This window comes from Miscanthus floridulus, chromosome 8 (genome assembly GCF_019320115.1).
Source record: "Miscanthus floridulus cultivar M001 chromosome 8, ASM1932011v1, whole genome shotgun sequence".
Classification (NCBI taxonomy): Eukaryota; Viridiplantae; Streptophyta; class Magnoliopsida; order Poales; family Poaceae; genus Miscanthus; species Miscanthus floridulus.
Window position 1 is genome coordinate 57,798,873 of NC_089587.1, and position 22,624 is coordinate 57,821,496.

The 22,624-nt window shown below is 45.6% G+C and overlaps 2 protein-coding genes across 2 annotated transcripts; both read left to right on the forward strand.

Annotated features, from left to right (window-relative positions):
- The first annotated feature begins 1,464 nt into the window (after window positions 1-1,464).
- LOC136472187 (uncharacterized) lies at window positions 1,465-6,388 on the forward strand. Its single transcript, XM_066469921.1, has 9 exons — window positions 1,465-1,715; window positions 1,818-2,064; window positions 3,811-3,960; window positions 4,699-4,756; window positions 4,852-5,010; window positions 5,176-5,208; window positions 5,436-5,527; window positions 5,620-5,679; window positions 5,768-6,388. The coding sequence occupies exons 1-9, from the start codon at window positions 1,576-1,578 to the stop codon at window positions 6,017-6,019; spliced, it is 1,191 nt and encodes a 396-aa protein (XP_066326018.1). The 5' UTR covers window positions 1,465-1,575; the 3' UTR covers window positions 6,020-6,388.
- A 3,026-nt stretch (window positions 6,389-9,414) lies between these two features.
- LOC136472188 (uncharacterized) lies at window positions 9,415-12,403 on the forward strand. Its single transcript, XM_066469922.1, has 3 exons — window positions 9,415-10,126; window positions 10,922-11,231; window positions 11,901-12,403. Exons 1-3 carry the CDS (start codon window positions 9,584-9,586, stop codon window positions 11,945-11,947), a joined length of 900 nt encoding a protein of 299 aa, XP_066326019.1. The 5' UTR covers window positions 9,415-9,583; the 3' UTR covers window positions 11,948-12,403.
- Window positions 12,404-22,624: the final 10,221 nt, after the last annotated feature.

Below are 22,624 nucleotides of genomic sequence, written 5' to 3' on the forward strand. Positions count from 1 at the left end.
ACCCTTTTGGTATACGCTCGGGGTACCCCGTTTTATGGTACCCGACAAATCCAGTCTATTCTGTCGTGTTCTTCATGTGCTTCAACTGCAGGGTCATCACGCTGAGGTGCTAGAATGATTGAAACAATAAAAAATGCCACCAATTTTCCCAATGCAGGCCTGTTTACTGTCAGGAGTAGTACTAGTAGTACATGCTCAACCACAAGGCATGGATATTAGACAAAAGGGTTTTTGATAAAGAACTATATTATAGATATCAGATGATCAGTGCAGCACGCATATACTGATGCTTGCTACAATTCCCATCAAATACACAGCTCCCAAATATTTTAGCATGGGAAAATGATCCTTCATCCAACAATGTCACTGTATCAGCTTTATGTGATGGCACAACAGCGACCCCCTGGTTGCTGCTAAAAAGATGTGGATGCTAACTATGCAAAACTGCAAAGTTACTGTATTCAAGAGTGATCAAGGTGAACTAAACATGTGGCAGTGGTTTAAGAAAATGATCCACCATCTATGCACCAAATAAGCCAATTGATTGCGAACTCCGCATATCGATCAACAAGGATTTTTCAAGTCTCTTCCTCATTAATTCCAAGTTCCTGCCCTTTCTTTCAGTTAAGGAAAAAAAAATTCAAGTCTCAAGGGAAGAGAAAAGTGCAAGAGGTAACATTGATCGCACCAGGCTCCAGCGCGCGCTGCGGCCTGCGGGCGTGTTCTCGGCCCATCTAAAGAGCATACTATATAAAACAGATGTGTTGGGCTGCACGTTAATATGCTGGCCCAAAATGGAATTTGTTTGTTGCCAAAATGAAAAAAAAAGGAGAAGGAAAGAAATCTGACGCCGAGAATCCACTGAAGTTGAACTCACAAAGGAGTTGCACGTGCAATTGGACCTTAAAACATCGGAAGACATCTAAGGGCTTGTTCGTTTCATAATTCCTAACCGGAATGATTCAATGATTTGTACTAATTTTGAGGAGTTGGATTATTTCGGGTGCATTCGAGAAAACCGAACAACCCCTAAAGCTTCCTTCTTCCAGAATATGGATAAGATTTTCGCTCATCGTCAAAAGGTACTAGGAGTGGACAAAAACAAAAACAGTTCCTCTAGTCTGGGCTTTTTTTATTACAGGTATACATCTCCACTTAACAAGTCTTAATAAATTTAAAGTAATAAATCTTAAATAAGGAAAAATTAAAGACAAAAAACATTGGAAACATTTCTTGAGACGGCTTAATCTATCCGAATAAATTTCTAAAAAACATTTTTTGTGGATTTGATATCTACAGTACCATGTACCATTTATTTATTTACCTATATTTCTGCATACCAAAAATTGCTGCCTCCTTCGGCCAGTATACCACCCTGTTTCTTGCTACAGAAGTCTGTCGCAACGCATCTTGGAACACAAGTTGGTCCGGCCATCGTAATTGCTACGGGCACATAGCGAAACACCCGGCCTTTATTACCTTCCAGTTCAGAAGCCTCCCTTCTCCGTTCTCCCCCCTTTTCAGCCCGAATCCATCTCCGCGCCGCCGCCGCCGCCGCCGTTGCCGACGACGACGATGGCAAGCCTACTCCGGCGATCCGCAGTACCCGCGCGCCAGCTCCTCCTCCTCCCGCGCCACCTCGCCGCCGCAGCCGGCTCCGCCCCCGCCTCGTCCCGCTCCTTCTCCCGCTTCCACCCCCGCGACGACAGCTCTATGTAAGTAAAACCCTACCCACTTCCCCCCCATTCTCCGCCCAACCATCTGCAATGCAATTTAAGACTGACGTGACGCCCCTGGACGCGTGCTACTCTCATCAGGTTCGACCCGCCGGAGCCGCCGGTGAACTGGGGCGTGAGCATAGTCCCGGAGAAGAAGGCTTTCGTCATCGAGAGGTTCGGGAAGTATCTTAAGACGCTCGGCTCCGGGTTCCACCTCCTGATCCCCGCCGTCGACCGTATCGCCTACGTGCACTCGCTCAAGGAGGAGACCATCCCCATCCCCCACCAGAACGCCATCACCAGGGACAACGTCACCATACAGATCGACAGCGTCATCTATGTCAAGGTAATACTGCCTGCCTCCCCTTGTTCGCCTGTGCCTGTGCGGTCTCCATACAGATTGTTGAGTGTTGCAGTTGTTGCCGGTAGATCAGGGATGGGTGTGGATGTGATGCTTCATATGGTAAAAGTTAGTGTCGACTGGATTGATGCAGCTTGTGATTTGCCTGGTGTAGTATTGGCTCCTGGGTTTAGTTAATTGAACTTGCAATTGAAGATGGTAGGACACTGTGATGCATTAAGGATGTTTTCTATGTGGATTTCAGGATTTCCTGTTTTCTGATTTCTGATTTGGTTAGTGTAGTAGATAGAGTCGAAGGACTTTGTGTTGTGAAGCCTACATACTACATACTGAAATTTCGGTTTCCAATCTTATTTTGCATGCATTAGTTGACACTGTAGGTCTCCCTTCAATACCTGACTTATCTCTGCAACATATGGTGATGCTATTTTATAAATCCCAGGACAAAAATATTTAGGTTGTATGACCATTCGCAAAGCAAAGCTCAAGTTATTTTCACATGATGATTCAATATCTCCTTGAATACGGAATTCAGGATAAGGCATCATGTTGTTGATAGCACATTGCCACTTTGCCTAGTATGAGTTGGATAGTTATTATGGAATTCATTGTAATCATTGTAATGCCTGGGACAACGGATGCAGATTGACACTCTTGTGTGCTCTTTTGTATGGGTTCGATGATATTATACCCTTCTGGCTGCACTACATTGTAGATGGTACCACCCTTGGTCGTCGAGATCAATGCCTAGGCACATTCTCAATGACTGTAGCAAGTTCAAGATGCCGCACAATTCCCATGCATGAACATCTTGAAGATGTTCCTAATTTTTTGGATAAAATATGGTATTTGATTTACACCTTCAGATGTTTCCTTGTTTGGAATCAAAGCTTTTTCAGGGATGTAGAACCATGATGGTGTGGCACATAATTTACTGCTTCACTGTCCTGGTGACAAAAATTTACACAATTTTTTGTAGAACTCAGCATAGCCTTGTGTTCAGAAATGGGTATTTTTTATGATTTGGTTAGTTTGCTTCCAGGTGGATCATACTGGTTTTAGTGCTTCCATAGATATATGCATCTAATCAAAACCCAACTCAGTGTCAATTTTTTTTATGGGAAAGATGTATGTGATGATGAGTTTTTGTGATTGTAAACATGGTGCTTATTTCCTTGTGATATAATGTTTGTTGGACCAATCTTTGTTTATTTTGGTTAGCTGCTGAGTTTTTTCATTTGTGGTATTTTGTGTCATTTGAGGTAGAGTGGCTGTTTGGCCCTAATGCTTAATTCTGGTTTTGTTTTATTCCATAGGATAGCAAACATTATATTTGACACAGGAACTTATGAATGGATGTACTCCCTCAGTTCCAGATTATAAGATGTCTTAGCTTTTCTAGATACATTATTTTGACTATGTATCTATACATAGTGTATATCTAAGTGCATAGCAAAAGCTATGTATCTAGAAAAGCCAAAATGTCTTATAATTTGGAATGGAGGGAGTATAATTCAATCCATTCTGTTTTGATGTAATGTCACTATCCATCTGTGTTTTTTTGTAAGTCCTTTAAGCATTACTGTGGTAAGTGCATGTGTTATTCTTAGTACCATCGAGTCGTGTGACCTGCATGCTCTTGGTCAGATTTGGAAATTCATCTAAAGTGAAGTTGTGTATTCAGGCTTTGGAGTGCTGAGCGAAAACTCATTATTTTGTTGAATTTTGCAGATCATGGACCCCTACCTTGCTTCCTATGGTGTGGAGAATCCAATCTACGCTGTCCTACAACTTGCACAAACAACCATGAGAAGTGAACTTGGGAAGATAACCTTAGACAAGACTTTTGAGGAGAGAGATGCATTAAATGAGAAAATTGTGGTATGGATTCTTATTCCCATCTTGACTTCTTTGTTCAACTTTCCATACCATACATTTGGGGTGGGAAAACAATTAAAATGCATTAGGTTTTGTACTCTTTTGATTAATAAACTCTCCATATTGTTTCTGTATTACCATCCATGTAATATTTTTGGATCATATGAAGAGATCATCGAAATTGGTATCCTAGTGGAAATATGCTGTGTTGAATAGATTCTCTTGACAGGAAAGTGAATGCCATTGCATTAGATGATCTCTATGAGGGTCAATGATTTACCAAATTATGATATAGTCTATTTGAAACATATGGAAGCAGTTGCAATTTTAACATGTTATTAGTTTGGCTCCTTGTTTGTATGGTAGAAGTAACAGGATGGCTAAGCTTAACCTGATCATCCTAGCTTTCAACAACAGCTATTTGTATAATCATGTTTATTTAAGCTACTGTTTGAAGAAACTTGTAAATTTGTCGATAAATTATGATTGCTTTACCATTGAACATTTGTACTGTTGATTATGATTTTGTGTCATGTTTACAATGAAAGGCCCATTGATAGTCCAAACAATCTGAAGAAGCAATAAACCTGACTACAAAAAGCTTCTTAGATGTGGTAGCTGTTGTTCCTCTCTCTCTGATATCTGAGTGTTTCTTTGTCTCTCTTTGTTCATCAGACATGCAAGTATTTCTGTTGGCTACCACTAAACATCTGGCTAATGTTTTCTGTCAATTGTCTGCAGAGTGCCATCAATGAGGCAGCCACAGATTGGGGCCTGAAGTGTATCCGCTATGAGATCAGTATGTCGTTTTTTTTCCTGTTTAATCATTTGAGTTATAATACATGCATTGTTTCAAATGTCATTGTTTCTAATGTTTTAAATTTGACAATGCAGGGGACATAACTCCTCCAACAGGGATCAAGCAGGCTATGGAGATGCAGGCTGAAGCAGAAAGGAGAAAGCGCGCCCAAATCCTCGAGTCCGAAGGGAAGAAACAGGCCCAAATCCTTGAATCCGAAGGGAAAAAAACTGCCCAGATCCTTGAATCTGAAGGTGATGACTGCACAAACCTTTTTTTCTTTTTAGCTTAATATGTGGTTTTAATTCTACATACTGAAATATGATATGATGGCCTTTAACGTCTTCCGCATTTGAGAGATGTATTTGATTTGATATATGGGGGGTTGAACTCTTAACATATTTCATTTGTTGTACCAGGAGCTATGTTGGATCTAGCAAACCGTGCTAAGGGTATGTGACATTCCACACACCTTATTACCATGTTCTCATTTTTTTTTGGTAAACCCGTTCAGCATGCATTATTCCACCACTGTTTTACCTTATTTGATGATGGCTATTGGTGCTGTTTAGTTAAATTGAACATTGTAAATATTTGCAATTTGTTTTCTTCTAAAGGATCTTGCATTTCTTTATTCCCCCCATCATTAGAATTTACTTATTCTGGCTATCGCCACCAGGTGCGGCCGAAGCAATTCTTGCCAAGTCAGAAGCTACTGCTCGTGGAATGAGATTGGTTTCAGATGCGATGACAACTGAAGGCAGTGCCAAGGTATTGAGTGTTCTTGACCATCAAAATGGTACTAAGTACTAACTACAACATTTGTGCTCTTAAATGCTAACAATGTTATATTTCTGTGCTAGGCTGCTAGCCTAAAACTTGCAGAGCAATACATCGAAGCATTCTCAAATCTGGCACAAAAGGTGAGATTGTCATAGTTCTGTTACTCTTCTTTATGTCCAGCTCCTTCTGTGAATTTGAAATTGCTGATGTTTTCTTTTTCAAATCCAGACAAATACAATGCTCCTTCCAGGTGACAGTGCCAGCCCAGCATCTTTCGTGGCCCAGGCGATGAAGACGTATGAGCATATCCATTCCCACAACCAGGCATTAAAGAGCCACCCCCAGATAGAAGAGCTGGAGGAATCAGGAGAGATCAGTCCTGCTGCCCCATCTTCTGAGGCGAGCACGATGCCACCACTCATTGAGGAAGCAGACTCTAACCAGACCTTCACGCTGCAACGCCCCAAGAACAAGAAGTGAGCTTCGCTTGAGTGCTTGAAGTCCTTTTCTTTGTCTCTATTGTTCTGCAACATGAGAGCGTCACTGAGAAACACCAGTAGGTTTAGTTTTCTTTAATCTGAGAGAGCTGATGTGCGGCGGAGAAGCAATAGACCCCTAGGCATTTCGTTTCTGGGAGCTAAATGCGACCCGGATAGAGAGATTTTGATTCTGGTGAAGGTTATACTTTGGTTCCTTCTTATTAGATGGAAGTTTGTAAAAAGGCAAGGTTATTTTAATGGTGGTAAAACAAATCGCACACGATGGCAAATGCTTTAGTTCATGGTTACTGTTGCTCTGGTTTTGCCCAGTTCACTCAACATGTTATTTCTTGCTTGCTGAGCTAGGCTACATATGTTTATCTGTGAAACCTGGTTTGATCAATATCTCTGCCCTGTTCGCTTAAAGTACTATAGAGAAAAATACTGTTTGTTGGCTGAAAAAGTACGGCTTATAAGCCAAGCGAACGTGGCGTTGCAGTGGTGCTACGAATACTGTTTTTGCATCATTTTCACTGTTTCTGATGTGAATTCCGGAGAGGGAAAATAATTACATAACTGGCTCGCTGAGACGACATGTCAAGATGGTTTACATCATCATGCTTAGAAAATGACATTGGCGTTCTGCCGCTATAATACCTTTTGACTACCTCTTAGCTCTTACTAGGACCTGTTTGCCATATTTGTTAAACTTTATTCACCTGTAATAGTTTAGACATGCATCTCTTTGCACAAAGGAAACCATATGAAAACTTTAACACCGGTAAAATAGTGTCTGGATAATCGTAGCAGGCTAGCAGCGTCGGCTCGGTGAGCTCGTGCGGCCGCCTGGGCTAGTGGGCCGGGCTCGGAATGCCGTCGCAACGGATCCTTCCCAATTGAGTTCTCAGCAGGCAGCAGGCGACGGCGGTGCCAGTGGCATCACATAGGCGTCGTCTTTGGAAGCTCGCGCTCGTTCAGTCTGCGGCGATCGCCGTGAGGAAGGTGGGGGCATTCAAGTTTGTGGTGTCCATGGCGAAGGAAGGCAGTCAGTGGCGAAGGAAGGCAGTCAGGAGGAGGGTGTTGGCGCGGCGATTGGAGAGCGTCACATCTGCTTGCCAATGAAGGGCAACAGTTTCGTGGGACTGTACGCCAGTTGCGACCACAAAGTTGGCGAGTAGGCCAACGTGGGAGGCGCCCACAGAGTTGGCGATGTGGCCGACGTGGGAGGTGGTGGCTAGTAGATTTGCGTTGTCGAGGTGACCTGCGTGGTATGGCGATGGGGTGGTCCTACACAGCGGCGGCTGTTTTCGACACAAGGAGGCGTTCTGACTGGCAGCTGAAGGACGTGTGTGGCACTTCTACCTTTGACGAGGCAGCTAGGTCCTGAAAGCTACAATGTGCGTGCTTGGATTTTGGTGAATGGGATCGGCTTGGTGAGCGCTAGAGGCAGCTTCTCATGCGTTTGGTTTGGCTGCTTGCAGCGGGCTACGGCGGCTAGCCCTATTTGGCGGTGTCTAATCCGGTGTGGTACATCATCTTGACAGGCGGCGCAAGCGGATCCGGTTGCGGGAAGGCGGCTTGCAGCGACCTACGGCGGCTAGTCCTGCTTGGCAGCAGGTTAGCCCAATGCGGATCATCGTCGGTAATGATGGCGCGAGCGGTGACAACTGTGTTTTCGCCCTGACGTCCTTAGTCGTCGGGGGGGGGGGGGGGGGTGCAGTGTGGTGGTTTGGAGTTTATGGTGGTTCTTTTTTTCTTTTTTCTGAGTTGAGCTTCAGTGTTGTGCAGTTCGTGTCAATGTCCCAATCCGATCGACTAGAGTTATTTTTTTCTTTTTGTTGAGTTTATTTTCTTGCGTGATTGTTGGTCATTATTGTACCGTTGTGCCCACTTTCGGTTTATTTTCTTTTTAATATAATCTGCAGCTTTCCAGCCTGATTCGTTTAAAAAAAAGAATAGTCTTCTTCAACCATTATCAACCCCTGAACATGCTGGCAAAGTATTTCAACCGATTTCATTATAGGTTTGCCCAAATCAAGTCATTATTCTTTCGTTATTGTTGTTGTGGACAGATTCTCTAAGTATGCACAAATTTCTAGCATTAGTGCATCCTTTTACTGCCTAAGCTAGTCAGCAGCTCAAGCATACATGATACATGCATATATATAAGCTTCATGGTCTCCCACAGTCTATTGCCATTGATTAAGAACGAATTTTCATTAGTCATTTTTTGCAACAACTCTTTAGACTCTCAAATATATACTCAGTTGAATATGAGCCGTGCATATCATCCTCAACCTAATAGGCAAATGGAAAGAGTTAGTCAATGTTTAGAAGCGTACTTGCGAAGTTTTCTCACTCATATACCCTGTTTGAAACTCTATATGGTCATCCTCTGAAACATTTCGGCGTCAATGGTGTTGAAGTGTGTGTAGTACCTAATCTTCATGAGTGGTGGTTCCGCATGTACAGTAGTCAATGAGGCCACCCCCAACGCGCCACGCTGTACAGTAGTCCCATCTGCCACCGAAGCACTCAAGGTCTAGATCAGCATGAGTGGTGGTTCCGCAGAGCATCACCTGCAGGAGCAACTATAGCTTGGTCTAACGAGATGCAGAAGCACCAGCTGTGGCTTGCGTTGTGGAATAGAATCCTGACATGGGCAGTCTACTTTAGCTAAAAGTTGAAGCAAATTTTCTGCTACAAGTGCAGACTCCTGGGACCATAAAAGAGTAGAAGTGTTAGCCTGCGTTAGGAACATTGATAGCCTCAAGCCTCCAACATCTAACATGGCAATGACTTTTATCTGAGACCACCGTCTTTGTTAGCCTGCGTTGGGCGTGCTATGAGAGGAAACTGATGACCAAATTTAGGAGCTACACTAGCCTACGTAAACATCAAATGTCATAGCCATTGGGGCGTGATGGTAGCCCAGCACGCCATCGGACGACTAAGGCCTCTGTTTGAACAACTAGTTAACTAATTTTTAGTCTCTATATATAAGTATCCAAATAGGCGGACTAATTGTTAGTTCATTAGTCCTGAACTAATTGTTAGTTCACTGATCTACTTTTAGGAGCTAATAGAACAGTTGTTAGTTCTAATTCATCCAAACCAGCCTATTTGGCCTGCTCACGACAGTGGATTCACTCGTGCTAGACGCCCCGTGGGCTCGGTGAGCTCGTGCGGTCGCCTGGGCTAGTGGGCCGGGCTCGGAATGCCGTCGCAACGGATCCTTCCCAATTGAGTTCGCAGCAGGCAGCAGGCGAGGCCGTATTGGCCAGCTGGACAGGATTGGTTGGAGCGCCAGCTGGCCGCCTCGTCTCCGCGCCCAGGAAATGGACCCGCATGTCAGTGGAAGGAGGCCACGCCCACGTTGCGAGTCCAGAACCAGAAGCCATGGCCTTGAAATACCCCGCCTCCGCCGCCTTGGCGTGGTGCCCAAACGACGCAACCGTCCTGCTCTGCCAACGAACACCTGCTCTGCTCTCGCCGCTCCCTCCCATTCCGAATCCCCTCCCCGCAACAGCCCGGCGGTCATCTGCCCCACCACCACCACCAGGCGATGGATCTCTTCCCCGACGGGGCCTTCGTGCTGCTGGAGAGCCGCGTGACAGGCAAGTACGTCCACGCCGATGGGGACTGGGAGAGGGTCTCCCTGCGCCCGAACGGCCCCGTCCCATCCCTGAACGCGGTGTGGCGGGTGGAGCACTGGGTCTCGCCGGACCAGGGGAACACCTTCGTCCTCCTCCAGAACGCCGCCTACGGCCGCTACCTCTCGTTCTCGATGCGGAAGGCGCAGACCGGCCACCGTGGCCGCCGCACCACCCAGATGGACCGCAGCGAGCCCAACGTGCTGCAGAACCTCAACGCCTACCCGTGGATGTGGACGGTCGAGAGGCTGAACCCCCCCGACCAGGACTACGTCAGCCTGCGCTACTTCACCTGCTACCTCCGCGCCAACGGCAGGTACCTCCCCTGGAACATCCGCGTCACCGCCGACGTCGATCCAGACGCCCCCAGGGTCACCACCATGATGCACTGGACGGTTCACCAAGTCGCAGCGAGCCCGGTACCGCAACCCCTTCCGCTTACACTTGAGGATCAGGTGCGTGGCTTCGCCATCCTTTCTCCTTCCTTGCATTGCGTTGCGTTGGAATGCAACTGTCCTCGATCGGCTAGCTTTACTTGGAACACCAATCATGGATGCGTTGGTTTTGATTTTCGCTTTCCCAGTTCCCAAAAGTCTGATTACTGCATCGCAATCTTTGCGTTTATCCTTGCCTGAGTCTGAAACTGTTCGTTTCTTCCGATACAAGACTACTGAACCTGTTAATTCTTGCTGACAAGTTTTAAATCCGATGCCCAGGAAACATTAAAATCCACAAATTACTGTGTATTCTAGATTGTGGTCCCCGCGCTTTACGAATTTATCTGTCATCCATTATTTCTGAGTCGAATCATGGTACGGACTCCATTGGAGCACTTTGTTACGATGTGTACTCGAATGATTTGCGCTATTTTGGTGTTCGCCTTCCCGTTCCCTACCACTTCTCCACAAAGTATTGTCTATTCCAGATTGTACCCCTTTTGCTTTACGAATTTATCTGTCATTCGTTAAATCTGCGTCGAATCATGGTATGCGGAAAGCCCAAGCTGAGGTCACCATTGGAGTTCTTTGTTACGATGTATACTTGAAAGATTAGCGCTATTTGGTCTTCCTCATTTCATACCGGATCGATCGCAATGATTTTTGTTTTACTGATTTCTGTGAGAGATTTCGAAAGAATTTGGTCTCTGCACATTCAGTTGTGAGTAAAATGTATATTCAGACATGTTCATTCTGTTACCGCTACTGTCCAGGCGTTTGATTTCTTTAATTTAATTCTTTTCCTAAACACAGGGAGCCCCCGGTGGCCTGTTGTTTCCGCATCCGCCGCGGACGATCCGGCACGTGCGGGCGAGCGATGAAGGGGAGTTTGACCAGAACCATCACAACTGGCCCTCATTCGCTTTCTACGACAGCTCCGTGACCAACCTGAGGTACGAGCTGGTCCAACTTCAGCACGACTTGAAGTGGAGCGAGGACATGTCCGCCTACACGCTGTGCATGCTGCCCGGCTCGCATGGGCGGCTAATGCCGCTGGTCACCGACGACCTGCCTAGCAGCTTAGATTCCATGAACATCGTCGTCTTCAGGACCGAATCACCAGGTGACTACTCTGCAATTTTCTCAGCAGCCTGTACAGCACTTGTTATCTGCTTGTGCTTTCACAGTTTCAGCATGTGAGATGTTCAATGTTTGCACCTGTAGCTCAAGTTTGGTTCTGTAGTTCTGAACTTGTTATGCAAAGAGATCAGTGAAAAAATATCTGCATGATAGATTTTGAGTAGAACATAGTGTCATACTGACAACAGGAATTGCAACTTGCCTGTTGTTTTCCATAGCCCTAATGCTCAGAGAAACTCTGTCGTTTAATTTTGAATAGTTGTTGTCTGTAGTATCCTCTTCATGGCTTTTTGGGGCTCTACATTTTAGTCAACTTGTGATTGAGGTAATGGTTTACTTCGTTTGGTTAGGACTAATCTAAAACATGCTGTACATAGAGGAAGCACTCGAATGGAAATAGCCTCATTCAGTCATTCTCAGGTCTGTAGTGTTCATAGTGCTGCATAGGATTTAGCAGTCCTTTGACAGATTCCTAACTTGGTCCAAATTGTCCGATTGCATTTCTACCATGGTGGTCAGTTTACAGATTCAGCTGTTCCCATAATGTGATCTCCAGTTCAGATAATTCAGTTTTCTGCTTATTAGCCAATAGTGTTAATCTTGGAGCTGACTGTCTACTCTTATCTCATTTCTTCTTCTCTTGTGAATTCAGGTGCTGCGGCATTAGTGTATCCCCAGATAGATGCACCAGCACAGTAGAGGAGTACGAGAGCGGAACTTCTGACAACGTTGAAATTCATCTCTTCGGCAACCAAAAGCATTTAAGCACTGCTGCCCCTGATACTGTGACATGAGAATTGTCTCATAGTTTCTGAAAATTCTGCAACTCTTCTGTAATGGTGGATAGATTTGATGCGGTCTACTGACCAGTAGCATTCTGAGATAACCTTTCAGTTTGAGGACATAAAACAGCTGAAAGCGTTATATATGTGGAAGTAATGGTGAACGGTTCTGCAAAGTAACATTGGTTGTAGTTACCATCATCATCTCTGTTGGGTGATGAACTGATGGCAAGAATAGATGTGGCTGATTTTGTTTTTGGCCCGTACCTTGATCCTGACACATCAAAACAGTAGAATACATGTTAACTGAGTTGAGCTTTTAGTCATGGACTGAAAATCGTGCGGCGCCAACGGGGTGTCGAGACTACAGCATCTGCCTGGAGGATGAAACATCTAATCCTGCGGCCGGCCATGCTGTGGAAATGCCCGGCTACGGCCACGCATTCCACCGCAAGTGCATCATCAAGTGGTTCAGCCGGAGATCCACCTGCCCAATGTGCCGACGATATTTGTCTATGTATCTTGACCAAGCACTGCAGAGATTCCTCTCGCACTTCACCGAAGAGGATTATTGATTAAGCTCATTGTTTTATGTTGTATAAAATAATTATTACGCATCATACTCCTCTATATATATTTGGTCAAAATTTAGAATCTTTGAGTAAATCTCCGCTCCGTCACTCTAACCGCCGTGATCTCGTCCGCAACTCTACTTGTTTTATTTCCTACCTTCTCGGAGCTCTCACATTACCTCCGCAGATCTAAACCGCGAGGAATGTGTGGTTGCCTTCTTGTACATGTGCTCAACACATAAAATACATGGCTTCATGCCATCAGGCCAGACACCCAAGGCAACAAAAAAAAAACAAACATAAACCAACTGAGGAAACTTCATCCACTACAACATCTTCACTGTCCGAGGCGTTCAAAAAAACGGCAGACCGACTTTCTTGCTTGTTCAGTAACATTTCAACACCAATGGCTCTTATTTTCTGCATTAGATTAATGCCAGACTTGCTCCTCGGTTCAAGGTTCTAGCAAGTTTAACAAAGTTTGACACAGACATGCAAATAACACAACATACTATATTAGCAAGGGTTCCTACTACATGAGCTCAACACATACACTACATGACTTCGTGCTATCCCACAGATCAAAGCCAGTCATGGCTACTACTACTACTAGTAATACTGATACAGGACAACAAACAGTACCTAGAGCACACAAAATCTCAATGTCGTCGAATCAGTTTGGTCTTGTTGAGATAGTTGAGGTCATAAGGACTTCCGATCAAGTTGAGATGGTGAACCGTCTTGAAAATGATGCAGTCTCCACTGATGTCGACACTGTAGTTAGAGAGCCGATGGGCATCCGCATAGTGCTGCAAAGCATAAAGATTTCTCCAGAATCATGGTCTTCAACAACTCTGGTAATACGTTGTTGCTCAACAACCGCACAAACAGCAGCTTCAACGATTAGGCATCGCGCAACTCGGTCATGTACACGACGCCCCAAGTCACCAGCAACCTGCTCTATTCTCCTGGCTCCACACCTAGCAGTGAATACGGCAGGAAAGCTGGACACAATAAGGAATCGAGAAAAGGAGCTTTTGACCACCATGACACGCTTGAGACTTGAATGCCTGGTGCGGTTGTGATGGGTCTTTTCTTTACTTTTTTACTCCAATCCATGTAGTCACAACAGTTGAGGGGCAGATTGGTTGCTACGACATTCAAAACTAACGACCCTTTATACTATGTCCTACGAGATCAAATATACAATGGCCGGACTTTCTTGTGTCTGCAGTAAAATTTAACAGCTATGTCGTTATGCATTAAATCTAAGGCGATACTTGTTGAGATGAACTCCTCGATGCATGGTTCTTGTAAGTTCAACAAATTTTATTGAAGACTACTGATACGTGTTTGGTTCTTGCAAGATCAAAGCCACTCATGACTATTAGTACTATTGATACGTGTTTGGTTCAACAAACCAAGGCACAAAGCAACCCTTGCACGGTTGCGATGAGTGAATTGAATGCACGAGGAAAGCCTGTGTAGTTATTTCACTCCAAGCATTCATAGCAGTTAAGGGGCAGATTGAAGAGTGAAGACGAGTTGCTCTTGCTTCCGTAAGCAATTTCTCTTGCTTGGTTTTACAGAGCAGCAGATGGCTAGAGATGGCTACATGGTTTCATAGGTCCTGATCGTCTGTACTCACTCAGCCGTGGCTGCAGATGCCACTTCAAATCCAACTACCTTACTAGTACTTCATGCATGCAGCCACAGCTGGTGTAGCTATTCTTTGTAGCACAGCCGATCTGGCAAAAGTTTTAGTCACAGCTCAGTGGCAGAGTAAAATGTCCGAGCTGGTCAAATTTACACGACTCGGACTATGAGGCGTGCATACGATTTACAAGAAATAGGTAAATGTCATTTCGTCAATATTGTACTTGTCTATATATATTTGCTCAACAGAGTTTAACCCACCTAATACAAAGTTCAACAAAAGTCCATTTACATGGATATTATTACAACAAGATAAACTAAAGAACATCACAATTGTCTCTAGTGAACATTGAAAACACAAATCAGAACATCAGTGTTATGAGATACTAAACGTTAACATCATCTGACCATGTTGCTACTGCTCAGTTGAGAGGAACTGCACGAACTCCACCAATCTATGGATCATTCGGACGAATTATAAGATAACGGATATGATGAGAAAATACTTCTGCACCATGAAACTCATAGCGGTATGAAAGAAAAGTTTGGAGATCTGCATTTGAACAAACCGCAAGAAACACATAGGGTCCTAGATGATCCTTAGCAAGACGGTAGTTTCAATGGCCAAGAACTTGATGAACAACTACACAAGCAATGTACCACCTACTGTGTGGCAGAACCGCCCGAAATAGCATACTTATGGAGGCGCTCGTCTCCCATCAGACACTAAGCACCCCGGAAGCAGGCTACAACGAGCGGTGTCCGTCGGGCACACCCCGAGGGAGAACCCAAAAGATCCACATTTTTCCCAATGATCTAATAATGAGAACGAGTTACAATACCAGTTCAATTCATACATCCGAGTTTCTTAAAAAAGTATATTATTACAATACCAAATACCAGAGTACGGAATAATAAACAGCGGAATCTTTAAAAATAACAACTAGTGATAAGGGCGAGGATTCTATCTGAGCCCACCAGAAGGATTCTCCACACAAAGGTACTCTTCAAGCATCACCTGCAACAGGGGTAAATAAACCCTGAGTACACAATGTACTCGCAAGACTTATCCGACTAGTGGGAATAATTTCCCGACTCCAAGGAATATGATAGGCTTTATGGTTTGCTGGTTTTCTTTAGCAGAAAGCAACGCTAATAGTGAGTCCTTATTTATGTCTTATTATAAGCCATATTAAATTATCATCTAGCCCGTCTATATAAGCACCTGTTCTATTTTCAAGCAAGAGTTGAGCAATCAGTTCCATGTCTTCTCCTTTCAACTTCTAGTTCTTACTACGATGCTAGAGTTAAGATAAGTCGTACCGACTCGGCGGCGATTCGCGAACCAATGTGCCCAGCTGGGTGCCCCAAAAACACACGCCCCGCTTATACCCCAGGCATAAGCAGGACTAACCCATCACTCTCTTGTCCTGGGTGTCTAGGTCCCCGTCCAAACTTAAACTCCAAGCCCCCACATCCTGAGTCCTGGACTCCGTGTGGTGCAAGGACTTCCACCATCCTAGCCTCCAATCAGTCGGTTCGAAAAGAGCCAGATCCACGACAAGAGAGCAACAAGTCTTTCCTGTGCCCATACCCAAGTATGCGCTCGAGACAATAGATCTATGACTTGCCTAGCGTCCATTGCAATGATCAATCCTTAATCGACACGAACAGGAAAAAGTATAACCAAGTCATGCCCCATTGGCCGTAGGACACAACCCCTTACACCCACCAGTACCCAAACTATATCTCTGCCCGGTCACCATTTTCCTTTCCACCATTTTATCATGAGTGATCATATTTTATCCCTATTTGCGAGTAACGGTAGGCTACTCACGCTACCAGTATCCTGAGCATAGCAGCTACTCGACCTGTACTAGTAGGACTCATGGGTAGATATATTTATGTAGGTAGTTTCCATAAAATGCCTGTAACTTAAATGCACATCACATATATATATATATATATATATATATATATATATATATATATATATATATATATATATATATATTCAGTGATCATAAAAATATGGATTATGCTCCGGGGCTTGCCTTGGGCATGCGTCGGGTCAGCAGGGTCCTCGATCACCTCGTCGTACTTCGGCTCACCGACGGGCACAAAGTCTACCAGTTCGTGATCTATATGAAATGATGATGCAATGTTTAATAATAAGACAACATAAATTCTTAAAGTAAAAGTACATCGATTTAACTCCTAAGCTAATGATACCGACCACGGTGATAAGTCATCTATTGTTACCGATAAGTTTGAGGTATGACATTCATTATTATTATAATAACTACGGTTATTCTTACTCCTAATGCTGATTTAATCTAGATACAATAAAACAAGAGTAATAGCTATTTTATTTAACAACCCATTCTAGGGCTATAAAATTTACAGCAAGTACATGACAACCTGGTGGACCTACATAAAATTTTTGTGGCTATATCTATCACCAATTATCCATAAATATTCCTACAAGTATTAACCTACCTAATATTAGCTCTCTAGTTTTGAATTTATGACCTAATACTCGTCATAGCTAACTGCTATCCAACTGTACTATCAAGTAGATGGTATTTTTGCGAACCTAACAAAATTAGTCTTACTATTTTTGGACAACTACGCAATTTACTACGATTTATCGAAGTTTGACTCATAACTAAAATAAATAAACATTTCTATTCTTCTGGAAATTAAGGAAACTGAATCCTACCCCTCGGCCCAACTCACGCTGGCTCAGCCCGCAACGGCGCGACGCGTGCGCCAGCGCAGCGTGGCCCAGCCGACCAACAACCCGCGACGGGAGAGGCCCGCGCGTGACACAAATATGCAAGAACACCCCCGAACTACTATGTATTTACAGCGAGCTCTAAGGCACTATTTTGCTAGTCTACGCTTTTATAGTTGCACCCTCCCCTTTCTCATTCTTTACCACGACGACGTCCCCCGGCACCCGTGCGCACATTGGCGTGATGGCGCGGGCATCGGACGGCCACGCCGGCGTCACCCGAGCCACTAAGGCCTAACTAAGGGGCCGATGATTACCTTGGGGACAAAGCACAGCGACCGGAGGCTTCACGGCGAATAGGGGCGCCGTGCCGAGCCCCCTCCTCGGCGATGGTCCCTTCCCTATGAAGGCAGGCACGTTCCTGTGAGTGACAGCGAAGATGGAGCAAGCAACTAAGCTAGAGAGCTCAAGGGACTACCCACGGATACCTTCGCATTGATGGTACGGCCGGAGACGGCTCGAGCCAAGCTGGCCACGTGCGCACCGATGCCGTAGCGGCGCACGGCGATAACACGGCCATGCTAGGGAAGGTTGGACTACTGCAACACTGTGACCGAGGTGCGTAGGATGCTCAGGAGGGTAAGACGGGGCTGGTGGTGCACTGAATTGCCACGAGGTGCCTTGGTTGCGAGGTTAGCCGACGGCACAGACCGCCTCGGTCTTATGGACCCGAAGGCGTGACATTTCAAAATTGGGGCACAACACGAGGACACAGGCAGTGATGTGGGGTCGGTAGGACCACAGGCTACCTAGCGAAGTCTAGGACGTAGTCAATTTGTAACAAGGCACTGCTATCACGACGAATTTGAAATAACTGTCCTGATGGCCATGGAGACAGCGAAGGCAGGGGGGTCCTAGCGTGGCTTGGCTCGGTCTAGCTATAGATGTCAACGCAATAACCAAGCACGCACCACAATGGGGGACAGTGGGACATGCTCCAGGTGACTGTCTGCATGCCCGTGGCTGCAAGCCAACGAGGCTCGGCACGGCGTTGCAGCGGCAGTGCCAGACAAGGAAAACACAGTGCGAGTGACGCGAAGGTGATGGTGGAGCAAGCTGTCGTCCTTTGCGCGAGCAGCCAAGGCGAGTCCATGGAGCAGTACCGTGCGTGGCCGCTGGCGGCGTGTAGCGCGGGACCCGGCGCGCCTCCGGCCAAAGCAGGGCAGGGCATGGATCGGTAGAGCTTGGTCGGCAACCCAGGCGCAGCGTGTCAGCCGCGGTGCTGTGACCCACGCGCCAACGAGTGCCAACAGGCGGACAAGGTAGCCACGCCAAGACCCTACATGCGTGTGCCTTCACAGTGGCAGTGCGGATGCGGCCGATGCATTGGCGCATGCGCGTATGGGCGAGCCAGCAGCGGCGACGGTCGCGGTCAGCGCGCGGTGGCAGACGGCCTTGGCATGCAGCGTAAGGCCATGTGCGTGCACAGGCGTGGTGGTGGGACGCAGCCAGTGTGGCAGCGGGACATGGCCGGCGCGGCAGTGCGCTGGCAAGCCAGCAGCAGTGCTAGGCCAAGTGGTGACCGCGCCCAGAGCTAAGTCATGTGCTGTGCACGCTTTTTAAAGCAGCTTGAAAACTTGTACACGATGCTCCAAAGGCCAAACCAACTGTTCGATGCACAAGAGGGTACGTTGGGCTATCGATCGGAGTCAAGATATCGTACCACTTCCTAAGCCGATCGCTCTACAATTATTGCCAAAGGTGGCTTCGTCGACCTTCTTTCAAACCTACGCGAAACGACTTAACTTCGAATGGTTTCGCGTCAAATCCCAAATCCGACCCCCTTGATGGACTAACGAGCTATCCTTGCCCTCGACCATACCTATTTCATCGCCATTCGCAAAACGTTCTATACATTTTTGTTCGACAAAAATTCAATCAAGTGACATGACGCGTAACATTGTTTCATGTTTCGCATAAATGTTTCAAGTGCCTAACATTGATTTATAATTCATGTCGTACACATATGCACATAAATATGATGCTCATGCGATGTTTTAGCAAGAACAGTACAATGTAACACCGAGGGTGTTACATACTATAAAAGTTAGAATGCACTGCAAGCACTATAACCCTTGTTTGTAGGCCATGGCAAACACGAAGCTCACGGAAGACATAGCGATACATAGACATGTCCCAAGAATGATCATAGTTACCCATGATCTGTGTAAAAAAGAAAACAATATGCAAAAAACAAAGAACAAAGATGCCCGGTAGTAGGGAGGAGGGCAAAAGCTTTGTGATGGAACTGAAGCAGGAGCTCTGGAGAGCCTTCCGCTCGCCCCTTGCCTCTGCTGTTATATAGTTCGTGGGTCATGGACCACCCCATGACCCACGCGCTCGTGGCTGCACGCCCACGACCCTACATATATGGTGCAAGAGTTGACATGATCTGTATTTTGTTATTTCATCAAAACTATGATCCAGCCTATCAAGACTTCTTTAGTATCGGACTGTCTTAGGCCCTGTTTAGATGGACTGTGACTAGTTAGCCATGGCTAAAAAATAGCCAACTAGGAATCAGCCAATTAGTTGTGTTATTAGTCCATACCTGTTTGTATCCTCAACTAATTGTTGTGTTCTATAGATTAGAACTAGTTGTTAGCCCCTAGTAGTCAGGTTCTATGGACTACTTGGATGGCCCCTGTATTTCGTAGTGATTTGGATCGTCTATATTTTGTAGGGTCGAACTATCTTAGGGTCCAGAAAATTTTAACATCTATACACCCAAGTCCTCCGATCAGAAAGGGCAAACACCATTAGTATAACCAGTTACTAAATGACCAAAGGACCTGAGCTATATAATGCTCAACAGAGTTTAATCGACCTAATACAAAGTTCAACAAAAGTAAACACAGACATGCATGCGAATAAGACTTCGCATACGATCGTCCCACAGACCAAGCCTGGTCATGACTTGTACTACTGATGCGTCCCACAGATCAAGGGTTGAGGCGGGCGTGTAGGATGTTGTTGTCCATATTCACTTCCGCAAAGATGGCGTTGGTGACCGACTCGAGGCTCACGAACAATGGGGACATACTCGAGCGATGGAAAGTACAGCACCGACTGCGACTCCAGCGAGGAGGATGATCTGGAGTACTAGCGAGTCAGCAAATCGCAAGAGCACAAGCCAGGAGGAGGATGCTTTAGTTTTTTTCTTCTCTAGAAACTCAAAGCACCTTAGAATCCATGACTACTTTTTCCACGGTGGGAAATCCATGGGGATATCATTTGAATAACCCATTTAGTTTTTTTGGAGGGTTTTCCATCCCTGGGCATGTCTTCCCCTTGCTTCCTAATTATAGACCTTAGTTCAAACAGCCGCAGATGCAGTCACACAAAAAAATCACCAGTTGCAGCGCAATAAGCTGTAGCGAGTAGGTTTATTTTTTCTTTTTTCAGTAATCTTTAGGTGTCAAATTCATGGATCTTTTAATTGTTTATTATCATTCTCTTTTAGTTTTATGTTTATTTATATTATGAAAAACCAAAAAAGGCAACAACTAAGGCCGCTCGAAATTTCGGTCTCTACTGAGCAGACGGGGCGGTCTCCCTGCCTGAAAATTTGATTTTGCACCGCGCCGAGCAGTCCAGCCAACACACACCAAAAATTAGATGTCTCTCTTTTGCCCTCTGCGCGGAAAATAGGTTTACCATGCCATTGATTTTAGACAAGGGCATTTGTGGTAATGTGATGGCCATATAAAAGCGCAAAGAGTCGTCGTCTCCGCCTCCATCTCCATTCTCCAGCCGCACCGTCTCTCCTCCAGCTCCAAATCCTAGTCCCATGGTCTTCCTTTCCACTCTCCAGCCGCCCCTCTGCCAACCCGCTCCTGACCCTAGGCACCATCAGAACAGCAGCTCGACTCCCTCTCCACTCTATAGCCGCACCCTCTCTCATACATTTCTAAACCCTAGCCGGAGCCAGATCCCCTTCGATTCATCAACAGCAGGTCGATCAGCTGACGATAGAAGGACTGCCTCAACGATGGTACAAGCCAGATCCAGATCCCCTACCTAGCTCGGCACCTATCACGGCCGACCGGATCTGATCCCTAGCCAAAGCTAGATCTGGCACCCCTTCGTCCACGCCGGCCGCACCAGCTCCGTGACCACGATGACAGAACGGTGGTGCCAATGACAAAGCAAAGCCAAGGAACACGGAGAAAGAGGTATCCAAATTTCTTTTATGATGTGTGCTCTACTATAGTGGTTGAACCTAGGATATATAGATAGCGATGGGGTTTCATATTTCCTATAGTTGAGTGTAGCTAACATGTGCTTTATTAGATTAATGACTTCCGTATAAGCTATAGTTACTAGTTGAAAGGTCCTAATACGGCTAGAGGGGGGTGAATAGCCTATTTAAAAATCTACAAGATCACTAGAGCAATTTGATTAGTATGACAAATAGCGAAATGCAAACTTGCTCTAGCTCTACAAGGGTTGCAAGCTACCTATTCAACAATTCTAGTTACTATGATCACCAGGCACACAATTGGCTAAGTCACTACTCACTAAGAGCTATCACACTTGCTACACTAAAGAGCTCCACTAGATAAACCTAAACTACAAAGCAAGCTCTTAATTCTAGCTACACTAAAGAGCTTGCTACAACTAGTTTGTGGGAATGTAAATTAGTGAGTATGGTGATTATACCACTGCGTAGAGGAGTGAACCAATCACAAGATGAATACCAATTCAATCATCGAAAGAATGCCAAAAGGGCAACAGACAACCAATTTTTCTCCCGAGGTTCACGTGCTTGCCGGCACGCTAGTACTCATTGTGTCGACCAACACTTGGTGGTTCGGTGGCTAAGAGGTGTTGCTTGAACCTTGTCCACACAATTGGACACCGCAAGAACCTACCCACAAGTGAGGTAACTCAATGATAGGAGCAATCCACTAGAGTTACCTTTCAGCTCTTCGTCGGGAAAGGCACAAGACCCCTCACAATCACCGAAACCGACCACAAACAATCACCAACTCATGCCGAAGCTCCTCCGTAGCTCCAAACCACCTAGGTGGCGACAACCACCAAGAGTAACAAAAAGACCCACAGCCAACATGATCCCAAGTGCCACTAGATGCTCAAACACAATGCGAATGCACTTAGATCACTCACTTTAGATGATCAAATCACAAGCTAGCTGAGTGGGAGGTGTGGGAGTATGCTCACAAGGTGTATCAACAAGTTAGAGAGCCAAGAGAATGAGCAAAAGCCGGCCACCACGCTTTTATAGAGACCCACTAACTCAACTAGCCATTATACCCCTTCACTAGGCTATCTACGAACTGACCAGACACGTCTAGTATGTCGACCGGACGCGTTTGGTCACCAACGAGTAGCCACATGTCCCATTTAAATTAGTATAGCCATTGGCATCCAATGGCTCTTTTTGCACACGCTGTCAGACACGATCGGATGCAACGCCGAAAAGACGATTGGACGCATGTGGGCTAGCGTTAGGTCAACTCCAGAGAGCTCCTAGAGCCGCCCTAGAGTGACCAGACATGTCCAGTATAGCCGACCGGACGCGCCCCTATGTTAGGTCCACACAGCC